General features: G+C 38.9%; 1 protein-coding gene across 2 annotated transcripts; it reads left to right on the forward strand.

The window, feature by feature from the left end:
* Window positions 1-10,530: 10,530 nt before the first annotated feature.
* On the forward strand, window positions 10,531-19,372 carry MCTS1 (MCTS1 re-initiation and release factor). Of its 2 annotated transcripts, XM_029239956.1 has the most exons (6): window positions 10,531-10,872; window positions 12,060-12,212; window positions 12,746-12,843; window positions 15,842-15,975; window positions 17,922-17,989; window positions 18,750-18,956. In XM_029239956.1, exons 1-6 carry the CDS (start codon window positions 10,862-10,864, stop codon window positions 18,829-18,831), a joined length of 546 nt encoding a protein of 181 aa, XP_029095789.1. In that variant the 5' UTR covers window positions 10,531-10,861; the 3' UTR covers window positions 18,832-18,956. The 2 variants fall into 2 exon arrangements, with proteins under 2 accessions (XP_029095789.1, XP_029095788.1); XM_029239955.1 differs by lacking the exon at window positions 10,531-10,872 and having other exon boundaries at window positions 10,901-12,212; window positions 18,750-19,372.
* Window positions 19,373-21,660: the final 2,288 nt, after the last annotated feature.

Below are 21,660 nucleotides of genomic sequence, written 5' to 3' on the forward strand. Positions count from 1 at the left end.
GGATCCTATCCAGGAGACCACATCATCGTTAGTCATATCTCTTTAGGCTCCTCTTGGCTGTGACCATTTCTTAGACCTCCCTTGTTTTTGACTACCTTGACAGTTCTAAGGAGTCCGGTCAGATATTTTGTAGAATATCCTTCAATTTGAGTTTGTCTGATGCATTTTCCATAGTTATACATCATACCAAGGGTACATGCTATCAACATGATTTATCACTCATGAGGTGAACCTTGACTGCCTGGCTGAGGCAGTGTTTGGCTTGTTTCTCTACTGCAACACTACTCTCTTTCTCTCTTTCCAAACTCCACTGTTTATAAGGAAGTCATTATGCACATCTTACACTTAAGGAGTGGGCAGTTATGCTCCACTGGCTTGAGAAAGTATCTACATAAATTATTTGGAATTCTTCTGTACAAGAGATTTGTGTACTCTCCTTTAATTTATTTATTCAATCATTTATTAATATCAGTATGGATTTGTTGATATTTATTTTATACTTTGAATTATAATCCAATGATAATTTTGTTGCTCATATTGTTTCAAATTTGGCCATTGGAAGCTCTTTCAGTTGGCTCCTATATCCCTTTGACATACCTCTATAATTGCAGGCGGTTTTTGTTTTTATGTTTGTTCAGTTTTTTATAATTAAAAAAATTTTTATGGTGCTCCCGACTCATTTTATATTTTCCATGCTCCAGTCCTAGAGTCAGCCATTTCTCCATGGAGCCCTGATTCCTTCTATAGGAGAATGGAGGAAAATTTGGTGCTATCTACTAAATGAAATATCCACTTAACCCTCAACTCTGCAATTCTGTTAGGTATGTAGCTTAAAGAAATAATGGCATTTGTTTTGAAAGAGGTATGTGCAAGCAATTTTTTGTGTGTAAGCATTTAAAATGCAGTATTATATGTATTGATAATTCACTTAAATATTTATTGCATGCTTATTATGAGTTCAGCCTATTCTAGGCCTTGGGGATATAGCAGGGAGTCAGATAAAGTCCCTACCTTCTTCTTTTCTTTTATTTTTTTTTAATAAAATTATTTATTTATTTATTTATTATTTATTTTTGGCTGTGTTGGGTCTTCATTGCTGCACGTGGGCTTTCTCTAGGTGTGGCGAGTGGGGGCTACTCTTTGTTGTGGTGTGTGAGCTTCTCATTGCGGTGGCTTCTCTTGTTGTGGAGCATGGGCTCTAGGCACACAGGCTTCAGTACTTGTGGCTCGCAGGCTCTAGAGCACAGGCTCAGTAGTTATGGCGCACAGGCTTAATTGCTCCGTGGCATGTGGGATCTTCCCAGACCAGGGCTCGAACCCGTGTCCCCTGCATTGGCAAGCAGATTCTTAACCACTGCGCCACCAGGGAAGTCCCAAAGTCCCTACCTTCTTTTTTAAAAAATTTATTTTATTTTAATTTATTTTATTTTTGGCTGCATTGGGTCTTTGTTGCCATGCGTGGGCTTTTCTCTAGTTGCGGCTAGTGGGAGCTACTCTTCATTGTGGTGCGCAGGCTTCTCATTGCGGTGGCTTCTCATGTTGCGGAGTGCGGGCTCTAGGCGTGCAGGCGTCAGTAGTTGTGGCACGTGGGCTCCAGTAGTTGTGGCATGCAGGCTCAATAGTTGTGGCTCACGGGCTCTAGAGCGCAGGCTCAGTAGTTGTGTCCTACAGGCTTAATTGCTCCGTGGCATGTGAGATCTTTCCGGGCCAGGGATCGAACCCGTGTCCCCTGCAGTGGCAGGCGGATTCTTAACCACTGCACCACCAGGGAAGCCCCTACCTTCTTGAAGCTTACTATCTACTGGGGGAAACAGACAATCAATAACAACAAAAATAAATAATTTTAACGTCAGGCAGTCCTGTCACTCAGGGTACTGGCAGAAAAGAGAGGTGCATTCAAACAGAAGGATTGATAAGCATTTAATGAAGGAGTATTTACAAAGTTGTAAACAATAGTAAGTGAAAGGACAAGAAATGATTCAGCAGCCACAGGTGGGAGGGGAATGAGAAGACATTGACATAGCTTGGCCCTGAGTCAACCTGGAGAGAAGTATGGCAGTAGGAGAGAGTCACCGGACAGGAGCGTCACAGCTGCTGGAAAATCACAGCAGGGAGGGAGCTGGGGAATAAATGCTACAACTCCAGTCTCTCCCACCCTCCTGTCTCTTGAGGGTATCTCTCACAGGCAAAACCAAAGGGGAAACCAGAAGGCAAGGAAGCCTATTATTGCAGATCATAAAGATCTGCTGCAGGGCACAGAGCAGGGTGGAAAGGGGGAGAGTGGATCCGGAGAGGCAAAGTGAGAATATTCAGAGCAGTAGTGATAAGTGCTATGGGGAAAAGTAAAGAAGAGTAAAAGAGAGAGTGTAAAATGGTACACTATTTTAGATAGTGTTAAGATGAGGTGGCATTTGAATAATGGCGTGAGTGAAGTGAAGGAGGTAGTCACGTGGATATCTAAGAGAAGCACATTCTAGGCAGAGGGCAAAAGTGCCAAGGCCTTGAAGTGTTATTCATACAATGAAATATTATACAACAATCAAGATGAATGAACCACAGCAACATGCAAATATACATGGGTGAATCTTAGAAAAGTAAATATGGAGGGGGAAAAATTAGGTTCCCAAAGAGTACATACAGCATACAGCTGTATAAAGTTAAAATACATTATAATAAAAATTATACTTTTAAGAAAGATATATATATATCCATATATGTATGTAGATATGTACATATCTATATATGTGTGTGTATATATATGTATATATATATATGTGTGTGTGTGCATATATATGTATGACATAAAATTGTATTAAATGGAGCACCACAAAATGATGAACACAGGATTCAGGATAATGATTCTTTGCCAGGGGGTGGGGGGAGGCAGAGGAATGAGATTAGGGCCATATGGTTAGATTTAGTTATTAGGTTCATGGATACTTATTATGTTATTTAAAAAACTAATTAAAAATGAACCATACTTGTATTAATAAAGAGAATGTGCCATGAATCAAAGATTATGATTAATTTAATTCTATTCATCCAAGAACCAATGAAAAAAAATAAGACTCTGAGAAGCAAGGGACCATGCTTGCCATGCTTGTGGAATAGCAGGAAAGCCAATGTGGCTGGAGCAGAGAAAGGGAGAGTAGTAGTAGATGAGGTGGAGGGGTGGATGGGGGCCAGATTGTGTAGAGCCTTCAGGGCAGGATGAGGACCTTGGATCTTATTATAACTGAGATGGGAAGCCACTGGGGGTTTTGCGCAAGGGAGTTACATGATCTGACTTATGTTTTAAAAGGTTCATCCTACCTGCTGTGTAGAAAATAGACTGTAAGGCAGCAGGCATAAGAGTGAAAGCAAGAAGCAAAATAAGTAAGAGACGAGTTTGGTAGTCAAGGTGACAGATGATAGTGAATTTGACTAGAGTCATAGTGTTGGAGGCATGTGAGAAGCGATCAGATTTTGGATATATTTTGAAAGTAAAGGTGATAGTATTTGATGATGGACTAAATGAAGGATGTAAGAGAAAGAGAGGGCTTCAGGGATTTTTGATCCAAGAAAATAGGTGGGTGGGACTCCCATTTATTGAGATGAAGAAGATTGCGTGTTGGGGAAGGGACTGAAATCAAGGATTCTATTTTGGACATGTTTCATTTGCAGTGTCTATTATTCAAGTGGAGATGTCAACTTTGGATACTTTGAAGTGTACAGGAGATATCCAGGCTGGAGATTTCAAATTGGAAGTCCATGGTATATAGATGGTATGGAAAGCTATGAACCTGGCTAAGGAGAATCAGGAGAGGGTGGTGTTAAGGAAGGCAAGGTACCAAAGTGTTTCAAGAAGGAGATCATGGTCCACTCAAATACTACTGAGAGTTTGAGTAAAATGAGAATTGAGTATAATTTTTGGTTTTGGCAAGGCAGAGGTCATTATTAACCGAACTGAGTAAAGGGGCGGGGGCGGGTGGTAGATGGCATTTTTAAATACTTATTTATTTATTTATTTTGGCTGCGCCGGGACTTAGTTGCAGCACGCTGGCTTTTCGTTGTGGCATGCGGGATCTTATAAATTTATTTATTTATTTATTTTTGGCTGTGTGGGGTCTTCGTTTCTGTGCGAGGGCTTTCTCTATTTGTGGCAAGCGGGGGCCACTCTTCATCGCGGTGCGCGGGCCTCTCACTGTCGCGGCCTCTCTTATTGCAGAGCACAGGCTCCAGACGCGCAGGCTCAGTAGTTGTGGCTCACAGGCCCAGTTGCTCCGTGGCATGTGGGATCTTCCCAGACCAGGGCTCGAACCTGTATCCCCTGCATTGGCAGGCAGACTCTCAACCACTGCGCCACCAGGGAAGCCCGTCATGCGGGATCTTTACATGCATGCGGGGATCTAGTTCCCAGACCAGGGATCAAACCCGGGCCCCCTGCATTGGGAGCGTGGAGTCTTACCCACTGGACCACCAGGGAAGTCCCTAGATGGCATTTTTAAAAGGAGAGACTATGGCAATACCTTATTGAGAAGGTAACATTTGAGCAAAGGTCTTAAGGAGGTGAGGGAATTGGTCATGTGGAGATCTGGGGTAGAGCTTTCCAGGTAGAAGGACCAACCAGTGCAAAGACCCTAAGATGTGGTGTGTTGGAAAATAGCAAGGCAGTCAGTGTGACTGGAGAAGAGTAAGAAAAGGGAAGGAAGAGTAGAAAATGAAATTGAAGAGGTAACAGGAACCTAGACAATTAAAGACCTTGTAAGCTATTGTACAGATATCGGTTTTACTCTAGTTGAGATGGAGAGCTGTTGGAGAGGTTTGAGCAGAGAAAAGACTTTACTTTGAATTTCACTTTTAATAGGAAAATCTGGCTTGTGTTGAAAACAGATTGTGGTGCGAGACAGAGGTAAAAGACCAGTTTGGGGGTTATTGAAACAATCCAGGCAGTAGATAATGATGACTTGAACTAGGATGGTAGCTGTGAAGGTCATGAGAAGTGGTTGAATTTTTGATATATTTTGAAGAATCAATAGGACTTACCAATGACTTGGGGGTGGAGTGTGAGAGGAAGAGGAGTGAAGGAAATTCCTAAGATTTCAGGTCTGAGCACATGAAAGGATGGAGTTGTCAATAACTGATGACTGTGGATAAAATAGGTTTGGGGACAGATGAGTGTATGAGGGGACACAATGGAGAGAGTCTAGAAGTACAGTTTTAGACATGTGTTTGAGATGCTGGTAGAAGTGGGTAGATGGGGTGGTGGGAGTCTGTAAAAAGTGTTGGGAGTTGAAGGAGAGAAATAGTCATCTAGGGGAGACTGAATGGCTTATTCTGAGCTGTCCAATACTTAGCCACTAGCCACATGTGACTACTGAGTACTTGAAATGTGGTTAATATGGCTAAGGAACTGGTTTTTCAAAGTCTATCTAATTTAATTATTTAAATGTAAACATAAGTAGCCACATGTGCTAATGGCTACTGTTTTGGTGAGCACAGATTACAGAATATTTCCATCATTGCAGAGAGTTCTATTGGACAGCACTAGTCTAAGGATATATACTATAATTGCCAGGCAGCATTAAGGGCCCACTTGAGATTAGTGATCATGAATTTAAAATGAAGCTGGTTAGCATGGCTGTGTGTGTGTGTTTTTTGTTTTTTTGTTTTTTTTTAATTTATTTATTTTTGGTTGCATTGGGTCTTTGTTGCTGCACGGTGTGTGGGCTTCTCACTGCGGTGGCTTCTAGTTGTGGCACGTGGGCTCAGTAGTTGTGGCACACAGGCTTAGTTGCTCTGGGGCATGTGGGATCTTCCCAGACCAGGGCTTGAACCCGTGTCCCCTGCATTGGCAGGTGGATTCTTAACCACTGTGCCACCAGGGAAGCCCTGTGTGTGTTTTTAAAAAAAAATTTTAATTGAAGTATAGTTGATTTAGAATGTTGTGTTAGTTTCTGGTGTATAGCAAAGTGACTTTATATATATATATATATATATATATATATATATATATATATATATACTCCAGATTCCAGATTCTGGTACTTCATAGCTTGGTAATCTTGGGCAAGCTACTTTACCTCTTTTTTCCTCAGTTTTCTCATCTATAAAATGGAAATAATAATAGTATCTACTTCATAAAGTCACTCTGAGAATTAAATAAGTTAATACATGAAAGCACTCACAACAGTGCCTGACATAGCGTAAGTAGTCAGTAGATGCTAGCTATGATTATGGTCATTATACTTCCATGTTGTTTGAATGTTATACGATGTGGATGTATTCACGTATTTCCGTTGAAAGAGCTGAGAGGAAGGAGCCAGTAGAGAGGGAGAGGTTGAAGGTATAGGACAGAGGTAATGACAGCTTGAGTAAGGTTACTGAGGACCTGTACATGAAAGGGATCTGGAAGATGGAGGAATTAGACCTAGCTTGGAAGAGGGCTCTCTCTCATTTTAACAGTAGAAGGATGGCTCTGAATATATTCCTAGTTTAGTAGTAGTAGGTAGTAGGAAGTTGGTTTCCCATATGGAGACTTCTATCTTATCTTTAAGAGGTGAGTTATTTGGTAGATTGAAGGGACTGTTGAGGTGTTGGAGTTTTGAGGAAAATGGGCAAGCTTTGAAAGAATCACTGGGGAGAATGAGAGAGTGACCTGAAAACATGAAAGGATTTCCCCAGGAGTATTGAAGGTCCATTTGAGGCTGGTGACTATGAATTCAGGGTGGTACCTGTTTATTTAACTGTGATTTTTCTCTTGCAGTGCTTAACGACTCTAGGGTGGAGAGGAAAGGCTGTGAACCAGGATCTTCAATGAATGAGTAGAGGACAGCAAAGAGGAAGTCGAGGTGTAACCAGATAGTATGAAACTTGGAGGAAGAAGAATCAGGGTTTTTTTTTTTTTTTTTTTTAACCTGAGGGTGAAGGAGGAATTGTCTAGAAGTTGTAGTGTGGCTGGAAGAGGGCATCACATCACCTCCTGACTCCCTAGTACATGCAGCGTCTTGGTGTAAATCACTTTCACTTGAAAGGGCTGTAAGGGAAGCTCCAGTCTCATGGGAAAGCCAGGAATATCACTGGACATTCAGAGATAAGTTGGAGGATGGGTAGGAGAGTTTGTTAATCATGGAATTGTGTTCCAGGGAGGCATAGCAGAAGCACCTGGAAATTAAGGTAGAAATGAGAGGTCAGGTGGCAGGAGAAGAAGCACAGAGGAATATGGGAATGAGGTTAGAAGAGAGGAATAACAATGACAGCAATAGTAATTTAATAATAACAATACTAATAATTTAACAATGCGTTGCCTGTATTCTCTCATTTAATCCTCATAACAACCTCACAAAGTAGAGGCTTTATTTTGCAGATGAGAAGACAGGCACACGAGTTTAAGTGACTTGCCCAAGGTCACATAATAATAGATTGAACTTGGTGCTTACATATTGGGCGATGACAAAAGAAAATAGGGATGTGAGTGAGGCACAGTGAGTTTGGCTTATCATAAATTTGTCAAGATGGTTACTTCTGACGGTCTTTTGATAAATAGGGGTCTCTCAGCTTTCTCCAAATTTAGCTGTATTTGGGACTAGAGGTTGATGATGCTGTTTGGTTGGTGTTCCTTATATTGCTCTGTATGGAAAGATCCAGGCCGTGGCCAATGCATTTTCTCACCTGTGCTCTGCACAGTGATTGGTGGTGGGGGTAGTGGTGTGATTCTTAGGTATGTCTTGACCTTGTGGGGGATATAAAGTCAGGCTGCAGGTGGCTCTGAAGTATAAGGCTTAGGGGCGGTTTGTGGGAAAAGTGACCTTAATGGAAGACTTCACAGGCTGTAGATTCTGAGAGATGAGAGACCCAGTAGGGGTCTGGCAGTGGCCCAATTCTTTCTTGCAGTGAAAGCACCTCCTCCAGTGTTCAAAGCTATGGCCCACCTCCTAAAGAAACCATTTTTTACTGGACACTCTGAAGGGTTTTGGTACCATGCTTATTGCTCAAGGAAGCTTATGAAGAAGAAAAGGAGGCCTTACTGTAAACTTCCTTGGGCAGCATTTTAGAGTCTTACGTCAAGATGATCCTATAAAATTGCTTCAAAATTCTAAGACAGCAAATACAATCATTAAATGTTTAGTGCTTATTATAGCTAGGTTACTTATTTTAGTAAACTGTATGCTAGACTTGGGTTTCTTGTGTCCTGTGCTGCATGTACATTGATGTCCCTTGTAAAATAAATTGCACAGAACATCTATGCATGAATTCTAGCATAGACAGCATATATGTCTAAAACATAAAGGTCCTTTATAACTATTGCATGAATAAATGAAGTTCATTATTTCAATTTTGGAAGAGGTTTATTTTGAGGTATTTCTTCTTTTATGACATATTGTTTGTTGTAGCAGTGATTTATTTGAAGATGAGTTCTGTCAGGAGTAAACCCCCAATTATAACCTTGGAAAAATAATCCTGTTTACAACACAAAACCAGAAACACATTACAGTGAAAAGTGGGCCCTGCTTATGTATCTGTGTAGATGGGTTATGAATAAAGGTATTCATGTACACATACAGAACTAAATATCTCCCTGGTTAATACTAATGACCTAACTTGGCATTTGTCATAATTCAGATTCAGTTTCTGTGATTATCAGAGTATATGAAAGTGGATTAAAATATGTATGCACATGTAGCTATATATCTATTCCATGCATGTGGGATTTGTCATAATTTAGAGTATGTATAAATTTTATTTATTTATTTTTTTTGCGGTACGCGGGCCTCTCACTGTTGTGGCCTCTCCCGCTGCGGAGCACAGGTTCTGGACGCGCAGGCTCAGCAGCCATGGCTCACGGGCCCAGCCGCTCCGCGGCATGTGGGATCTTCCCGGACCGGGGCACGAACCCGTGTGCCCTGCATTGGCAGGCTGACTCTCAACCACTGCGCCACCAGGGAAGCCCTATTTTTATTTTTTAAAACCTTATTATTATTATTTTTGGCCGCCCCACGCAGCATGTGGGGTCTTAGTTCCCCCACCGGGGATCAAGCTGGCACCCCCTGCAGTGGAAGCGTGGAGTCTTAACCACTGGACCAACAGGGAAGTCCTTATGTATAATTTTTATAGAATTAAAAGTTAGCTCTTATTTCTAGCACTGCAAATACTCAGCATAATACTTTTTAATAAGTCTAAAATTAGTAGGTTCAAGAAATTAGGAAGTTCAAGAAATTAGGAAGTCCATCTAGGTATTATTAATTTTGGAGTTCATCAAGTTAAATTTTATTTACTAGTGGAATACATTGTTATTACTAAGGTGTTATGTTTAGATTGAATACAAAATATTTATTTTCTCCTACCTCCAACCGCTTAATTATAACTGTTTATAGTTGTTATAATATATTTACTGTTACATGGCAGGCTTCCAGGGCGATGTGAGTTGCCAGTAGAGGAAAGTTCTCCTGTTTTGTAAGAAGCCTAACAGTGTAGCACTAACCACAGCTTGGGGTCTGGGCTTCAGTTTTGTATGTTCATAAACGATATTTAAATGTCACAGAGTTGACTGATGCTGGGAATGCGGATTCACGCTAAGGACGTTCTCTAGAGATTGATGTATAAACCATAATGCCAATTTATTAATTTATAAAGACAATTGTTCACGCAGATATGATTTGAAAATAGCAAGTCCTTTCCGGGCAGATCTTCGTGGGAAGCTAAATTATAATCAGAAGATTGTTGCTACCATAGAATCAAGGCAAGGTGAGTTAGCAGTACAATTCAAACACATAATACCATTTGCTGTCATTGCCAAGGCCCATCTCCCCAGTATAGAGTATTTGCTCCCTGGAGAGACTGGTGTATTTGTTTTACAGGTCAGTGCACACCCATCCCACCACCTGGGTAGTGCCTGTTTAGGTTTTGCATTTTTCTATGCTTTCTTTGCTGATCAAAACCCTTGATTTGCTCTTTTTTAAAATCACGTAAGTAAAACGTGTTTCTTTAGCTGTTATCTCTTCAATCGGATTAGTCTAGTATCGATCGGCTACAGGCCATTCTATCATTCAGGGAAGGTACCTCTTTATATTTATAATAGCTCAACTTATAGCCATGGGGGTGAGGCAGGGGACAGCAGCCTAGTGAATAATTCTTTGGGGGCACCTCACTGTGGCCAGTGAATATGGTTGCCAGATTAAAATACAGGACGCCCAATTCAATTCAGATAGCACGTACTTTTTTTCTTTTTTTAGTATAAGTATGTCCCAAATATTGGATGAGGTATAGTTATCCTAAAAAAAGTATTCATTGTTTTTCTGAAATCCAAATGTCCTGTACAGGGCGTCCTATATTTTTATTTGCTAAATTTGGCAAGCCCACGAGTACATAAACATGATGTCAAGAGGCTTGCTTGGCTTCAAGCTGGTCGGTAAGCACCAATCCATTCGGTTGTCTCAGGGAACAAAAACCATTCCCACTAAAAAATAACTGTAGGCAGCAATGAAACACGGAAGAATTTTGACCCTTTGAGGAACCCGTAGTGACGCAACGGCCTTAAATGCTGCCTTGATTGATTGCCCCGCCCCCTCCATCTTCTCTTCCTGCTCTTACAATGATTGCTCTATCTCTTCTTCCTTCACAAGTCCCACCTTTTCAGCTCTGGAGAGGGATCGGTAAACCAAAAAGGGCCGGCAAAAGAGCCGACGATTTTAAGGAGCGGAAGTAGTCAAATTTCTCTGAGAACCGTAAAGTGCGGCTGGCTGTCTCCCTTTCCGGATAACGACAACAGCTCCGACTGTCAGTTCCGGCCTTCCTCGTGTAAGGGGATCTGCCGGACCCTTGCTAATTCAATTTTTTCCCCATTCCGGGCCCTTCCCTATCGTCGCCCCCTTCACCTTGGATCATGTTCAAGAAGTAAGGACATGCTGTGGCCTCCGTTGGCTGCTCACAAAGGGGGTGGGGGTGGGGAAGAGGGCGAGAGCAAAGATTCTCTTTCTCTCTCCCCCGCCCCTGCCATCCTTACTCCCTAAGGTTTTCTATAGTACTATTCTCTCAACTGGCAACTAGCAACACTTCTTTAAGCTTTTCGTCCCTAATCCTCAGTTGGGTTTGGGTCCTCCCACTCTCATTTTCTTTCTCCTTACCTCTCTTTCTCTTTTGCCCCCTTTCCTAGTCCTATCTCCGTTCCTAGGGTTCTACCAATCACATCCTTGCACTGTGATTTGGGGACATATCCTCTTTAGCAGAGAGGAGTGCCCTGCACTCACTGCCTTGTGGTTACTAGTTATGAACTGAATAAGGGAAGGCTTGACTTCCTGGGTCATGGGAGTGAAGGAGTCTGGGTGACAGGAAGCTAGCGGACTGTGATACCTATTGCCTAGCTGCCAGATGAACCTTGTCTTGAAAATAGCGTGACTGCCCCATAGGCTATTCAGTGTGAGGAAGACAAAAATTCTTTGGAACCTACCTAGTGGGTTTGCCTTCCAGATTTGGTAGACGCAAAAAGCAAAGGGGGATCATGGGCAAAGGGAGGTGGGTTTTGTGCATGACATTTTGAGCAAAAATAAATAGGGCTGTTAAATACCGTCGTCATCATCACTTAAAAAAGAATCTCAGCAGATTACATAGCCTAGGAGGGGCCGATTTTCACTGTTATATTTGGGTTGGTCTTTTGTATATCAACGCTTGAGGGTATTTTCATTTTGTTTTGTTTTGCTTTTGTTTTTTTACACAGGTTCTGTTATAGGTGGGAATCTGTTTCTTCCTGGGTAGAGTTGAGTAAGATTTTCCAGGAGAGGCATTTGTGTAGCTAATTACAGATTATAATGTGAAATATGCCTCATATCCTTCTCCCCTCGCCCCCCCCGCCCAGCTAATTGTGACTTTATGACAGTTTATTTTAATATTGTATTAAGACTTTGGTTTTGTGCTGGACACAATAAAAGGGAAATGGTATTTAAAAAAACAATTTATTTCATAATTATTTTAGACGTCTAAATATTTGCTTGGAAATAGATGACTAATTAAAACAATACCTTTAGCTATTCTGATATGTCTTCTTGGAAATGCCTTTTTTTTTCCTTGCAAAAATCATTTGGCAGATTTGATGAAAAAGAAAATGTGTCCAACTGCATCCAGTTGAAAACCTCAGTTATAAAGGGTATTAAGAACCAATTGTTAGAACAATTTCCAGGTATTGAACCATGGCTTAATCAAATCATGCCTAAGAAAGATCCTGTCAAAATAGTGCGATGGTAAGTCTTTATTTTTTTCTATGTAAAGTTCAGAGAAGCTGAATATTGAATGATTAGATTGCACTCATAATAAATGTAATTATCTTCACATTAACTATTTATCTACTCTAAATGAGTAACTCTAAAACTTATCAATATTTGTATTTTCAAGTGTTTTTCTATGTTTGTGAAAATGTGGCTTTGTGTACTGATTGTTTTATTAAAGAGTTAATTAAATGTTTTTATTCAGAGTTGGATTTATTTCAGTTTGTGCTTTAGAGATTTGTTTTATTAATTATCTGAAAAGGAAATTAAAATAATAAAATGTGAAATAAAATTGTAGCAGGTCATATTTTTCCTTTTTCTCTACTGGACTGGTATGAGTTAAAAAAAATGATTTTTTTGCCCTGGATCTTTATTGAAATTTTTTTTTAAAAGCTTACTGTATCTCTGTATATGCATGCTTCATATTATACATTATTTAAAGGATGTTTGGCATATTCATTTTTGAAAGAAAATATCTAACTTGGTACTTTGTGACATTTGTCTTACAGCCATGAACATATAGAGATCCTTACAGTAAATGGAGAGTTACTATTTTTTAGACAAAGAGAAGGGCCTTTTTATCCAACCCTAAGATTACTTCACAAATGTAAGTCTTGTTAGAAAATATGTATTTGGGCATATGGAAAGACACAAAAGGAGTTGAAAGTGACTTCTGGTAGTTAACTTATTAGTACTAGGCTATATGGAATATAAAACTAAAAAGATTTCCCCCCTCCCCATCTTGTGGTAAATCTGAAAAATGCAAATTCTCTCATTATGCATTCCAGAAAGCCCAAGAAAGAGCATTCATTCATTCATTACTTAATTCAAAAACTTTTTTAAACTTACTCTGTGCCAGGCACTGAGCTAGGTACTGAGAATGTGATAGGAAGCAAAGATAGATATGGTCCCTGTCCCTAGGAAGCTAACAGTCTAGTTGGGAGAATAGACAACAATTAGATAATTACACAAATATATATTCACAAACTGTAATAAGTGCTGTGAGCATTTTCTTTTACATTTGTATCCAGATTTGCCTCATAGAGGTAAGTCTGTATAAGGGAAAGCATGGAGTCCCAGTTATTGTTAGTTGAGTGCCAAGGTCAGGTGTTAAGAAACAAAATAGTGTTTATTATGTACCCACATTTGCATGTTGTTAGATTGATTACATTACAAAAGAAAACCCAAAGGAAGATGCTATCCCAGTGTACAAGAGTTTTTCAACTGCAAAGTAAAATTTCTGCTTTTCAAGCCAGTATGTGTCTGGCATGTGTGCTTATTTATGGTGAAGTATTGTGTCTGAAGTGTCAAATGGTAGAGGAAAAAAATATGTGTGTATAAATAGAAAGAGATAAAGCAAATATAGCAAAGTGCTAATGAACGATTGTTGAAACTAAGTGGATGGTATCCAGGTGCTCATTGAACTATTCTTCCAGTTTTTCTATATGTTAAGCATTTTCACAATAAGTTGGAAGAAAAAGATGTTCCTGTTTAATAATATTTTGCTGGGAACCAACCTTTTAGAACATCTTAAAGTTATTCTTGTGCAAGAAGCAGGATGATATGGTGGTTAAAAGTGTGAACTTGGAGTTAGGCAGGTCTGGGCTCAATTCCCAGTGCATGTCACTTTTGTCAAGTCACTTAAGCTTTGTTTCCTTATCTTTAAAAGTGGAAGCAATTTTATGTTACATCTCCCAGGGTTGTGAGGATTAAATAAGATAGTAACACACGTGTAATGCACCTAACACAATGCCTGGAACATAGTAAGTGCTCAATATATAATAGCCATTATTATGATGTAGTAATTGTTCAGTAAATGTCCATCCACTACTACTACTTGTCATCATCCCCATGATCAGGATCATCATTATCATTATTATTAAAGGACAGATATTAATGAGGATGGAGATCTAGAAAACAAATTATGGCTTCTGAGTAGTAAACACATTCATTCATTCAGCTTCCTTTTTTTCAGTAAGATGTTTAATTTGGAGCTGTGTTTAAATTAATTTCTAGTCTTGGTAGGAAAAAGACTTATTTGTTCTCTGACTAGTGGGAGAGCTAGTGGTAAGACATTAAAATGAATACATTTTACCAATTATTGTTATTATTCCTAGAGAGCCCTGAGAGGCCTAAAAAGTTTTTCCCATAGATATTGTTTTAAATCCTTCGGGGATCCTTTAGTTTTTAGGTTATGAATTATTAATAGACACACATACACACACACAAATAAATTTTTTAAGATTACAGAAGGAGTATGTGTTCATTCTAGAGATTTGTAAAATACGGAAGTAAAATCACTTGTATTCCCATGACCTAGAGGTAACCATGGTTAGTATATCAGTGTACTTCCATCCCATTATTTCCTGTATTGTGTGTGTGTCTGTGTGTTATGTGTAAATGCATATTTTTTTCCTTTTTAAATTGGGCTCTCTGTTATATAGTTTTTGTTTTTTAATTAATAGACTTTCTTTTTTAGAGCAGTTTTAGATTTACAGAAAAAATGAACGAAGTACAGAGAGTTCCCATATACTTCCTTCCCATCCTTCTTTTCTTATTAATATCCTGCATTGCCGTGCTTCAATCGATGAACCAATATTGATACATTATTATAATTAACGAAAGTCCATAGTTTACATTAGGGTTCATTCTTTGTGTTGTACGTTCTGTGGTTTTTGTCGATTGAATATGTCATGTATGCACTGTTACAGTACCTTACAGAATAGTTTCACTGCCCTAAAAATTCCCTGTGTTCTACCTATTCATCCTTCCCACCTCCCCGTCTCTTCCAACCCCTAGCAACCACTGGTCTTCCTGGCAGTTTTTTTTTTTTTTTGCGGTAAGCGGGCCTCTCACTGTTGGGGCCTCTCCGGTTGCGGAGCAACAGGCTCCGGACGCGCAGGCTCAGCGGCCATGGCTCACGGGCCCAGCGGCTCCGCGGCGCGTGGGATCCTCCCGGACTGGGGCACGAACCCGTGTCCCCTGCATCGGCAGGTGGACTCTTCAACCACTGCGCCACCAGGGAAGCCCCATTTCTGGCAGTTTTTATTCTGCTTTTTTCACTTATCATATATTTTGAATATTTCCCAGGGTATTCTCCAAAAACATCGTCCTATTATATAGGTATTATAGACATACTTTAAGTCATTTATCTCTTACTTTATTGCTGGACATTTAGGTTGATTCCAGTTTATTTCTAATATAAATATTAGTGCTATAATGAATATCTTTCTATCTAAATATATTGTACATCTCTCATTTTTTTCTTAGGATAAAGTCCTAGAAGTAGAATTACTGAGTCAGAGTTTGAACCTTTTCGAGGCTGTTGATACATGTTGCCAAGTAGTCCTAAAGAAAGCTTGTACCCATTTATAAGTCTTCTAGCAGTATATGGGAATGTCAGTTTTCCTACACTCTTGCTAGCACTGGGAAATACTTTTCTTAAAAATATATACCAATTTGATAAGTGAAGGAGGGTGTTTCAGTTTTATTTTCCATGTGTCACAGAATACTGTAATTTGGGGAAATATTTGTTCATGTCCTTTGCCTTTTTCTGTTGAGTCATTAGTCTTACTAATTTATGTAATGCATTTCTTTTCTTCTAGATCCTTTTATCCTGCCACACCAGCAGGTTGATAAAGGAGCCATCAAATTTGTACTCAGTGGAGCAAATATCATGTGTCCAGGCTTAACTTCTCCTGGAGCTAAACTTTACCCTGCTGCAGTAGATACGATTGTTGTATCCTTCCCAGGCTGTAACTGTTGAAAAATGTGTTCATTGTATTCTTGTTATTGCTGAAAGATCTGTCATCCCGGAGAACATTAGATGTACTTTTTTGGAGGTTACTCTTACTGTTATCTCATGCCTTTCTGGCTACATTTGAAGATGTGGGAAGCAACATTATTTCTTGAGACTAAATTCTGTCCCATCTTAGATTAAATGAGAACAAGTAACAAAAGAGTCCCAGCTGCATTTCAGCTCAGTTAGAGACCAGTGTTATCAGACTCAGGACACAGTATAAAACTCTTAATTATTAATAGAGAGGTTGTATATGATATGATTGGATCACTTATTTGGACATTATCTTGCTACTTTTATGTTTGAATTACCCCAGATACCCTGGAGTAAAAGCACTCAAAAGGGAAAAGAACTTAAGCACCAGGTGGAATGTTAGAAGTGAGTAGTGGGAACCATTGGCAATCCCAGTGGTTTTATTTTAAAGTTCCAATGAACTTTTATTCTAAAGTTCATTTTTTTTCTTTTTTTTTTTTGCGGTACGCGGGCCTCTCACTGTTGTGGCCTCTGCTGTTGAGGAGCACAGGCTCTGGATGCACAGGCTCAGCGGCCATGGCTCACGGGCCCAGCCGCTCCGCGGCATGTGGGATCTTCTCGGACCGGGGCACGAACCCGTGTTCCCTGCATCGGCAGGCGGACTCTCAACCACTGCGCCACCAGGGAAGCCCCCTAAAGTTCATTTTTAAGTTGGTTGTTTGGGCCTCAGAACATGTTTTCTCAAAGAGAAACGATAAAGTCCCAGATAGTCCTTAAGAATCTATTCAACACATGATGGAGCTGAATAATTCTGCATTATTTCCATTTCTACAGTGCTGTTTCAGCTATATTCCAGATTAGTTTTTTATCACCTAGTCTGGACAGGAGGACATCTTCTCCTTTGTCATAGATAAAGTGGTCATTTGCCTCAGGTTGAGAAAAGGAACCATACTTGGTGGGAATGGGGAAATCACTGGAGCGGAAAGGCCATTAGAGTGGGTTTAAGAGTGTGTCCTGTGCTCAAAAGGAGGGTGTTCTCTCTTGTGGCAGTTATATCTAAGGGGTAGTATAAGTTGTATCAATATATTTATATCTTAGGAACAGCTTGTGTTGATATAGATACTGGTCACATAATAGGTGATCAAATATTTGTGGAATATTGAATGAATGAATGACTTGAAAACCAAGGGAGAAAAGTATTCTGTGAGGACAGGTTACCCTTTTATGTTTATGATTTTTCTGTTTTTAAAGTTTATAGTTCTGGGGTTTCCCCTAAATGGAAAATTTTCCTAGTACTTAGCCTTTACTTTTAAAATAATTTTTATTTTGAAATAATTATAGACTTTGGGAAAGTTGCAAAACTAGTACAGAGAGGGGCTGTGTACCCTTGCACCTTTACTTTTGAAAATATGTACTGCAGTGTTTAACATTCTAGACACTTGAAATGATAACCAGGAACATTCTGGTTGTTCTGGATAGATTGCAACTTACATTGGACTCTTAAAGATTGATTGGGGATATAATTATTGTTTTAATGTGTCCTTTATATAAAACCACCATTTAGTGATCAAAGCACTAGAACAATTGATATTTATTTCCATTTTTAATATTTATATGCAAGAAATTTTGTCTCCTTTTTTACATGACTTCTTTTTCTTCTTCTTTTGTTGGCATTGGGTTATGGTATTATTAACATTTGACTTAAAAACAGAGAATGATTATTAGATTCATTCATTTAGCATGTATTGAGTATTTGCAATCTGCCCATAAATTTTGCTAGGTCCCTGCCCTCAAGGAGTTAATGGACTAGGCGAAGGTGCAAGTTGGGTTCACAGTGGCTTAAGTAGTAATGTGACACCCCCTCTCCAAGGCATTTTGATAGATAAATAGTTTTCTTAGCTGTGTGTTTTCAGGCAATCATGGCAGAAGGAAAACAGCATGCTCTGTGTGTTGGAGTCATGAAGATGTCTGCAGAAGATATGTAAGTCTCCTGTTAGGCCTCCTTAGCTTTTAAGATATAGGTAACCTATGCAGGAAGAATCAGAATTACAGGTGAATTTGCTCTCATTCATACCACATCTTATAAATATTTAAGCACAGAAGCCTCATTTCTGATTTTTCCTAACACTTAGGAAGCCATTGAAACCTATTTTGTCTCTGGGATTGCATTCTTCCTTTAGCATTCTGAAAAGAACCTGTGTGCCAACACAGCTGTATTATATGTATGTGTGTGGTATTTTAGGAATTTTTTTTATTTAGTATGATTTAGATTAGGTGTGGGGAAAGATATTTTACTGCTAGTTTTTAAAAACGGTGACATAATTTAGTACCACACAGTATTTATCTTATATTTTAACATGGTGGTATAAAATATTAAGGAAACATTAAAGATATATTACCAAAATATAGTCAATATACTTAAAAACGTTGGAACTCATGACCAAAATGTTCCTATTAATTTTGTTTCAGGGTTAATTATAACACTTTGATGTTCTCCTGGTTTGGTGACATCATTACTGTTTCTGTGGACCCACTAGTTAGATCACTAGAATCGCTTTAAGACATGAACTGCAGCAGAGTAATGTAGTTTAATGTAGATGATAATGTTAGTGTAATATAAATAAATTCCCTACATGTGGCTCAATAATTTCAAGATAGCAATGCACCCTGAATTATATTTACCATGAGTAAGCCTATAAAAATACTTAACAATATGTTTATGTGCTTTATTCCTTCTGCAGTGAGAAAGTCAACAAAGGAATTGGCATTGAAAATATCCATTATTTAAATGATGGGCTGTGGCATATGAAGACATATAAATGAGCCTCAGAAGGAATGCACTTGGGCTAAAAATGGATATTGTGTTGTATCTGTGTTTGTGTCTATGTGTGACAACATGAAGACAATACCTCTGTGGTTATGCTGAATAAATTCAACAGATGCTAAAATTCTGTTAGCTTCAAAAATTATTTTAATTTTTCTTAAACTCAAGTTAAATTTGGGTTACAAACTTGGACATTAAAAGGTGTCTGGTAAGTAACCAAACTCAGACAACTTAATGTCCTTTCTCAGGCTAATGATGTAAGATGAAGGGCAAGATTTGGTAAATGAACTTGCTAGTATATGGCTGACCCCCCCAGAGAATCTGACTACTTAATGGGGCTGGAAGCTAGACTGGGATTTTTATTCCATTACCCCAGGGCACCTAGAAGTTCCCCTTCTCTTTTGTATGTGTTTTTTGTTTGTTTGCTGTTGCTGTTTTTAAACTTTTCATTATGGAAAATTTTGAGCATATAGAAAAGTATGGGTAGAATAGTATAATGGACCTTTTCTGTATCCATCACCCAGCTTCAATTCGTGGCCAATATTATTTCATCTCTCTCTCACTCCTTCCCACCCCACTCTCTGATTATTTTGAAGCAAATCTCAGATATATCATTTCATCCAGTTTCTTTAATATGTCTTTGAAATATGTATTTTTTAAAAAAACCCATAATATCATTATCACACCTAAAAATTTTAGCTATTTCTTTTTAAAAAAATATATATTCATTTTTTATTTTTGGCTGCATTGGGTCTTAGTTGTGGCACACGGGATCTTCGTTGTGGCACGTGGGCTTCTCTCTAGTTGTGGCTTGCGTGCTCAGTAGTTGCGGCATGCGGGCTTAGTTGCTCCGCGGCATGTGGTATCTTAGTTCCTGACCAGGGATCGAACCCATGTTCTGCATTGGAAGGCAGATTCTTAACCACTGGACCACCAGGGAAGTCTCAGCTATTTCTTAATAAGGTCAAATATCTGAACTGTGTTCAATTATGTGACAGATGGACCCAATTGTTTCTCTTTTTATTTTTTTAACCATTGGTTTGCTTGAAATTGGTATCCGACAAGGTCCATATATTGCATTTGGTTGTTATTTGTCTGTTTTAATCTCTAAGTTCCCCCTCCGTTTTCCCTTTAAATTAATTATGTAAGAAATCTAGTTGTTTTGTCATATAGCGTTTCTTCCCACATTCTGGATTTTGTTGATTGTATCACTGTAAAGTAATTTAACTTGTTTTTGTACTCCCTGTATAGCCTGTAAACAGATCGGCTTGACCAGATTCCAGTTCAATTTTTTTAATGCCCTTTCTTGAATCATACTACACAGATGCCCAGAACTTCCAGATTTGAGTCCCCACTGTATTCCCCAAAGAATGCGTATCTCCTATCATAAGTGGCATATGAAGACCATGGACCTACTTCAGTGAGAACAGTAAGCTGTTTTGAGAATTAAACAGCAGTTATGAATTTATACAGTGATAACAGGTCTTTCTTCCTAATAACATTGCTGTTATATTGGGTTGGCCAAAAAGTTTGTTTGGAAAAAAGTTTGTTGTTCAGAAAAACCCGAACGAACTTTTTGGCCAACCCAATACTGTGTTTCAGCCATCTTCATTTGGTTGTTTACAAATATATGACATGTGATTTTATTTTTCAGATAGATACAGACATTTACAAGATTGTGGTGACCTGTGTTACGGTTAGAAGTTGGTGAGAAAGGTGAGGGTGGATAGTAAAAAGAGAGACACCATTTGGCTGGCTGTTGCAGCTGGGCCTCCCAAGATATAACATGGGTGAAGGGTATAGATCCAGGGTCTGACTCAGATTGAGAAACTATTTTCCAGTAATAAAACCTATAAGACTTGGAGAGTCCCACGTTAGAATGTAAATGTATTAATTTATAGTGGTAAGTCTGCTTAGGGTAAACAATTAGTAAACAGGAAGTTTCTTGGTGAAGATGGATAAGAGTAAAGGAAGGTTGATAATTTGGGGAAGTATTTCATCTGGGCCAGGGTAAGGCTTGGAGAATTTTTCCTGCTTCATCATCAATTAGAATGCTTATGTCTGCCAAAATCTTTCTTTCCTAGCCTGTAGAGGTGCCCTGATACTTTTCTTCCTATATCCTTTTTTAGCTCTATGTAGAATATTTTTCTTTGTTATGACAGTTATATTCTACAGCTTACTATATTTTTATATTTTATTATTTATTCCTGGTGGGTAAAAGTGTAAATAATCTCATCCATAGCACAATTATAAATGATCTTTCAGGGTAGGTTTCTTCAACATAGTCTCATTTTATGCTGATTTACTAGTTTCAAATTCAGATGTTTCCCCATTTGGGGGAGAGGCAGCCTATTCGAGGTCTATAGCTCCTTATATGCTTAAAAAGAAAATAAGTCATTTATGTCAAAACCAAACTTTGAACCTTATTTTTGGTACTAAGATAATGTTAATTGACCAAGATTGCCTATGGAGTGTTAGCAATGAAAAACAAAGCACACACATATATTAGAGAAGTTTCAATTGTGTGGTTTCAGAAATAATTTATCCATTTTTCTAACCACTGTTATGGTGGGTGTGGGGAACACTTTTAAAATATTCAACATCATCTGTGCTTGTTTTCGTACTATGTTCAGGTACCTTGACTTTGTTGCCTCGGTAATATGGACTAAATATGTATATTTCCTGCTCCCCCTGGGTCTGAAGCCTCAGGTTATAGAGTTAATCCGGGGTGTCACTCCATAGGTTGGAGCCCAGTCTGTTTCTAAACATTAGGTCATATGCAAGGAAGCCAATTCAAAGAGGTTTAACTATCAGCCTCTTTATGCATT

Source organism: Monodon monoceros, unplaced genomic scaffold, assembly GCF_005190385.1.
Source record: "Monodon monoceros isolate NGI ecotype Baffin Bay Population unplaced genomic scaffold, NGI_Narwhal_1 Super_Scaffold_22, whole genome shotgun sequence".
NCBI lineage: Eukaryota > Metazoa > Chordata > Mammalia > Artiodactyla > Monodontidae > Monodon > Monodon monoceros.

Bases quoted from the DNA above. Each gene is read 5' to 3' on its own strand.
- MCTS1 (XM_029239955.1), top strand. From the start codon at position 12,010: ATGTCTTCTTGGAAATGCCTTTTTTTTTCCTTGCAAAAATCATTTGGC. The intron at 12,213-12,745 runs GTAAGTCTTTAT...TTTGTCTTACAG, and splicing joins CCTGTCAAAATAGTGCGATG to CCATGAACATATAGAGATCC. The intron at 12,844-15,841 runs GTAAGTCTTGTT...CTTTTCTTCTAG, and splicing joins CCTAAGATTACTTCACAAAT to ATCCTTTTATCCTGCCACAC.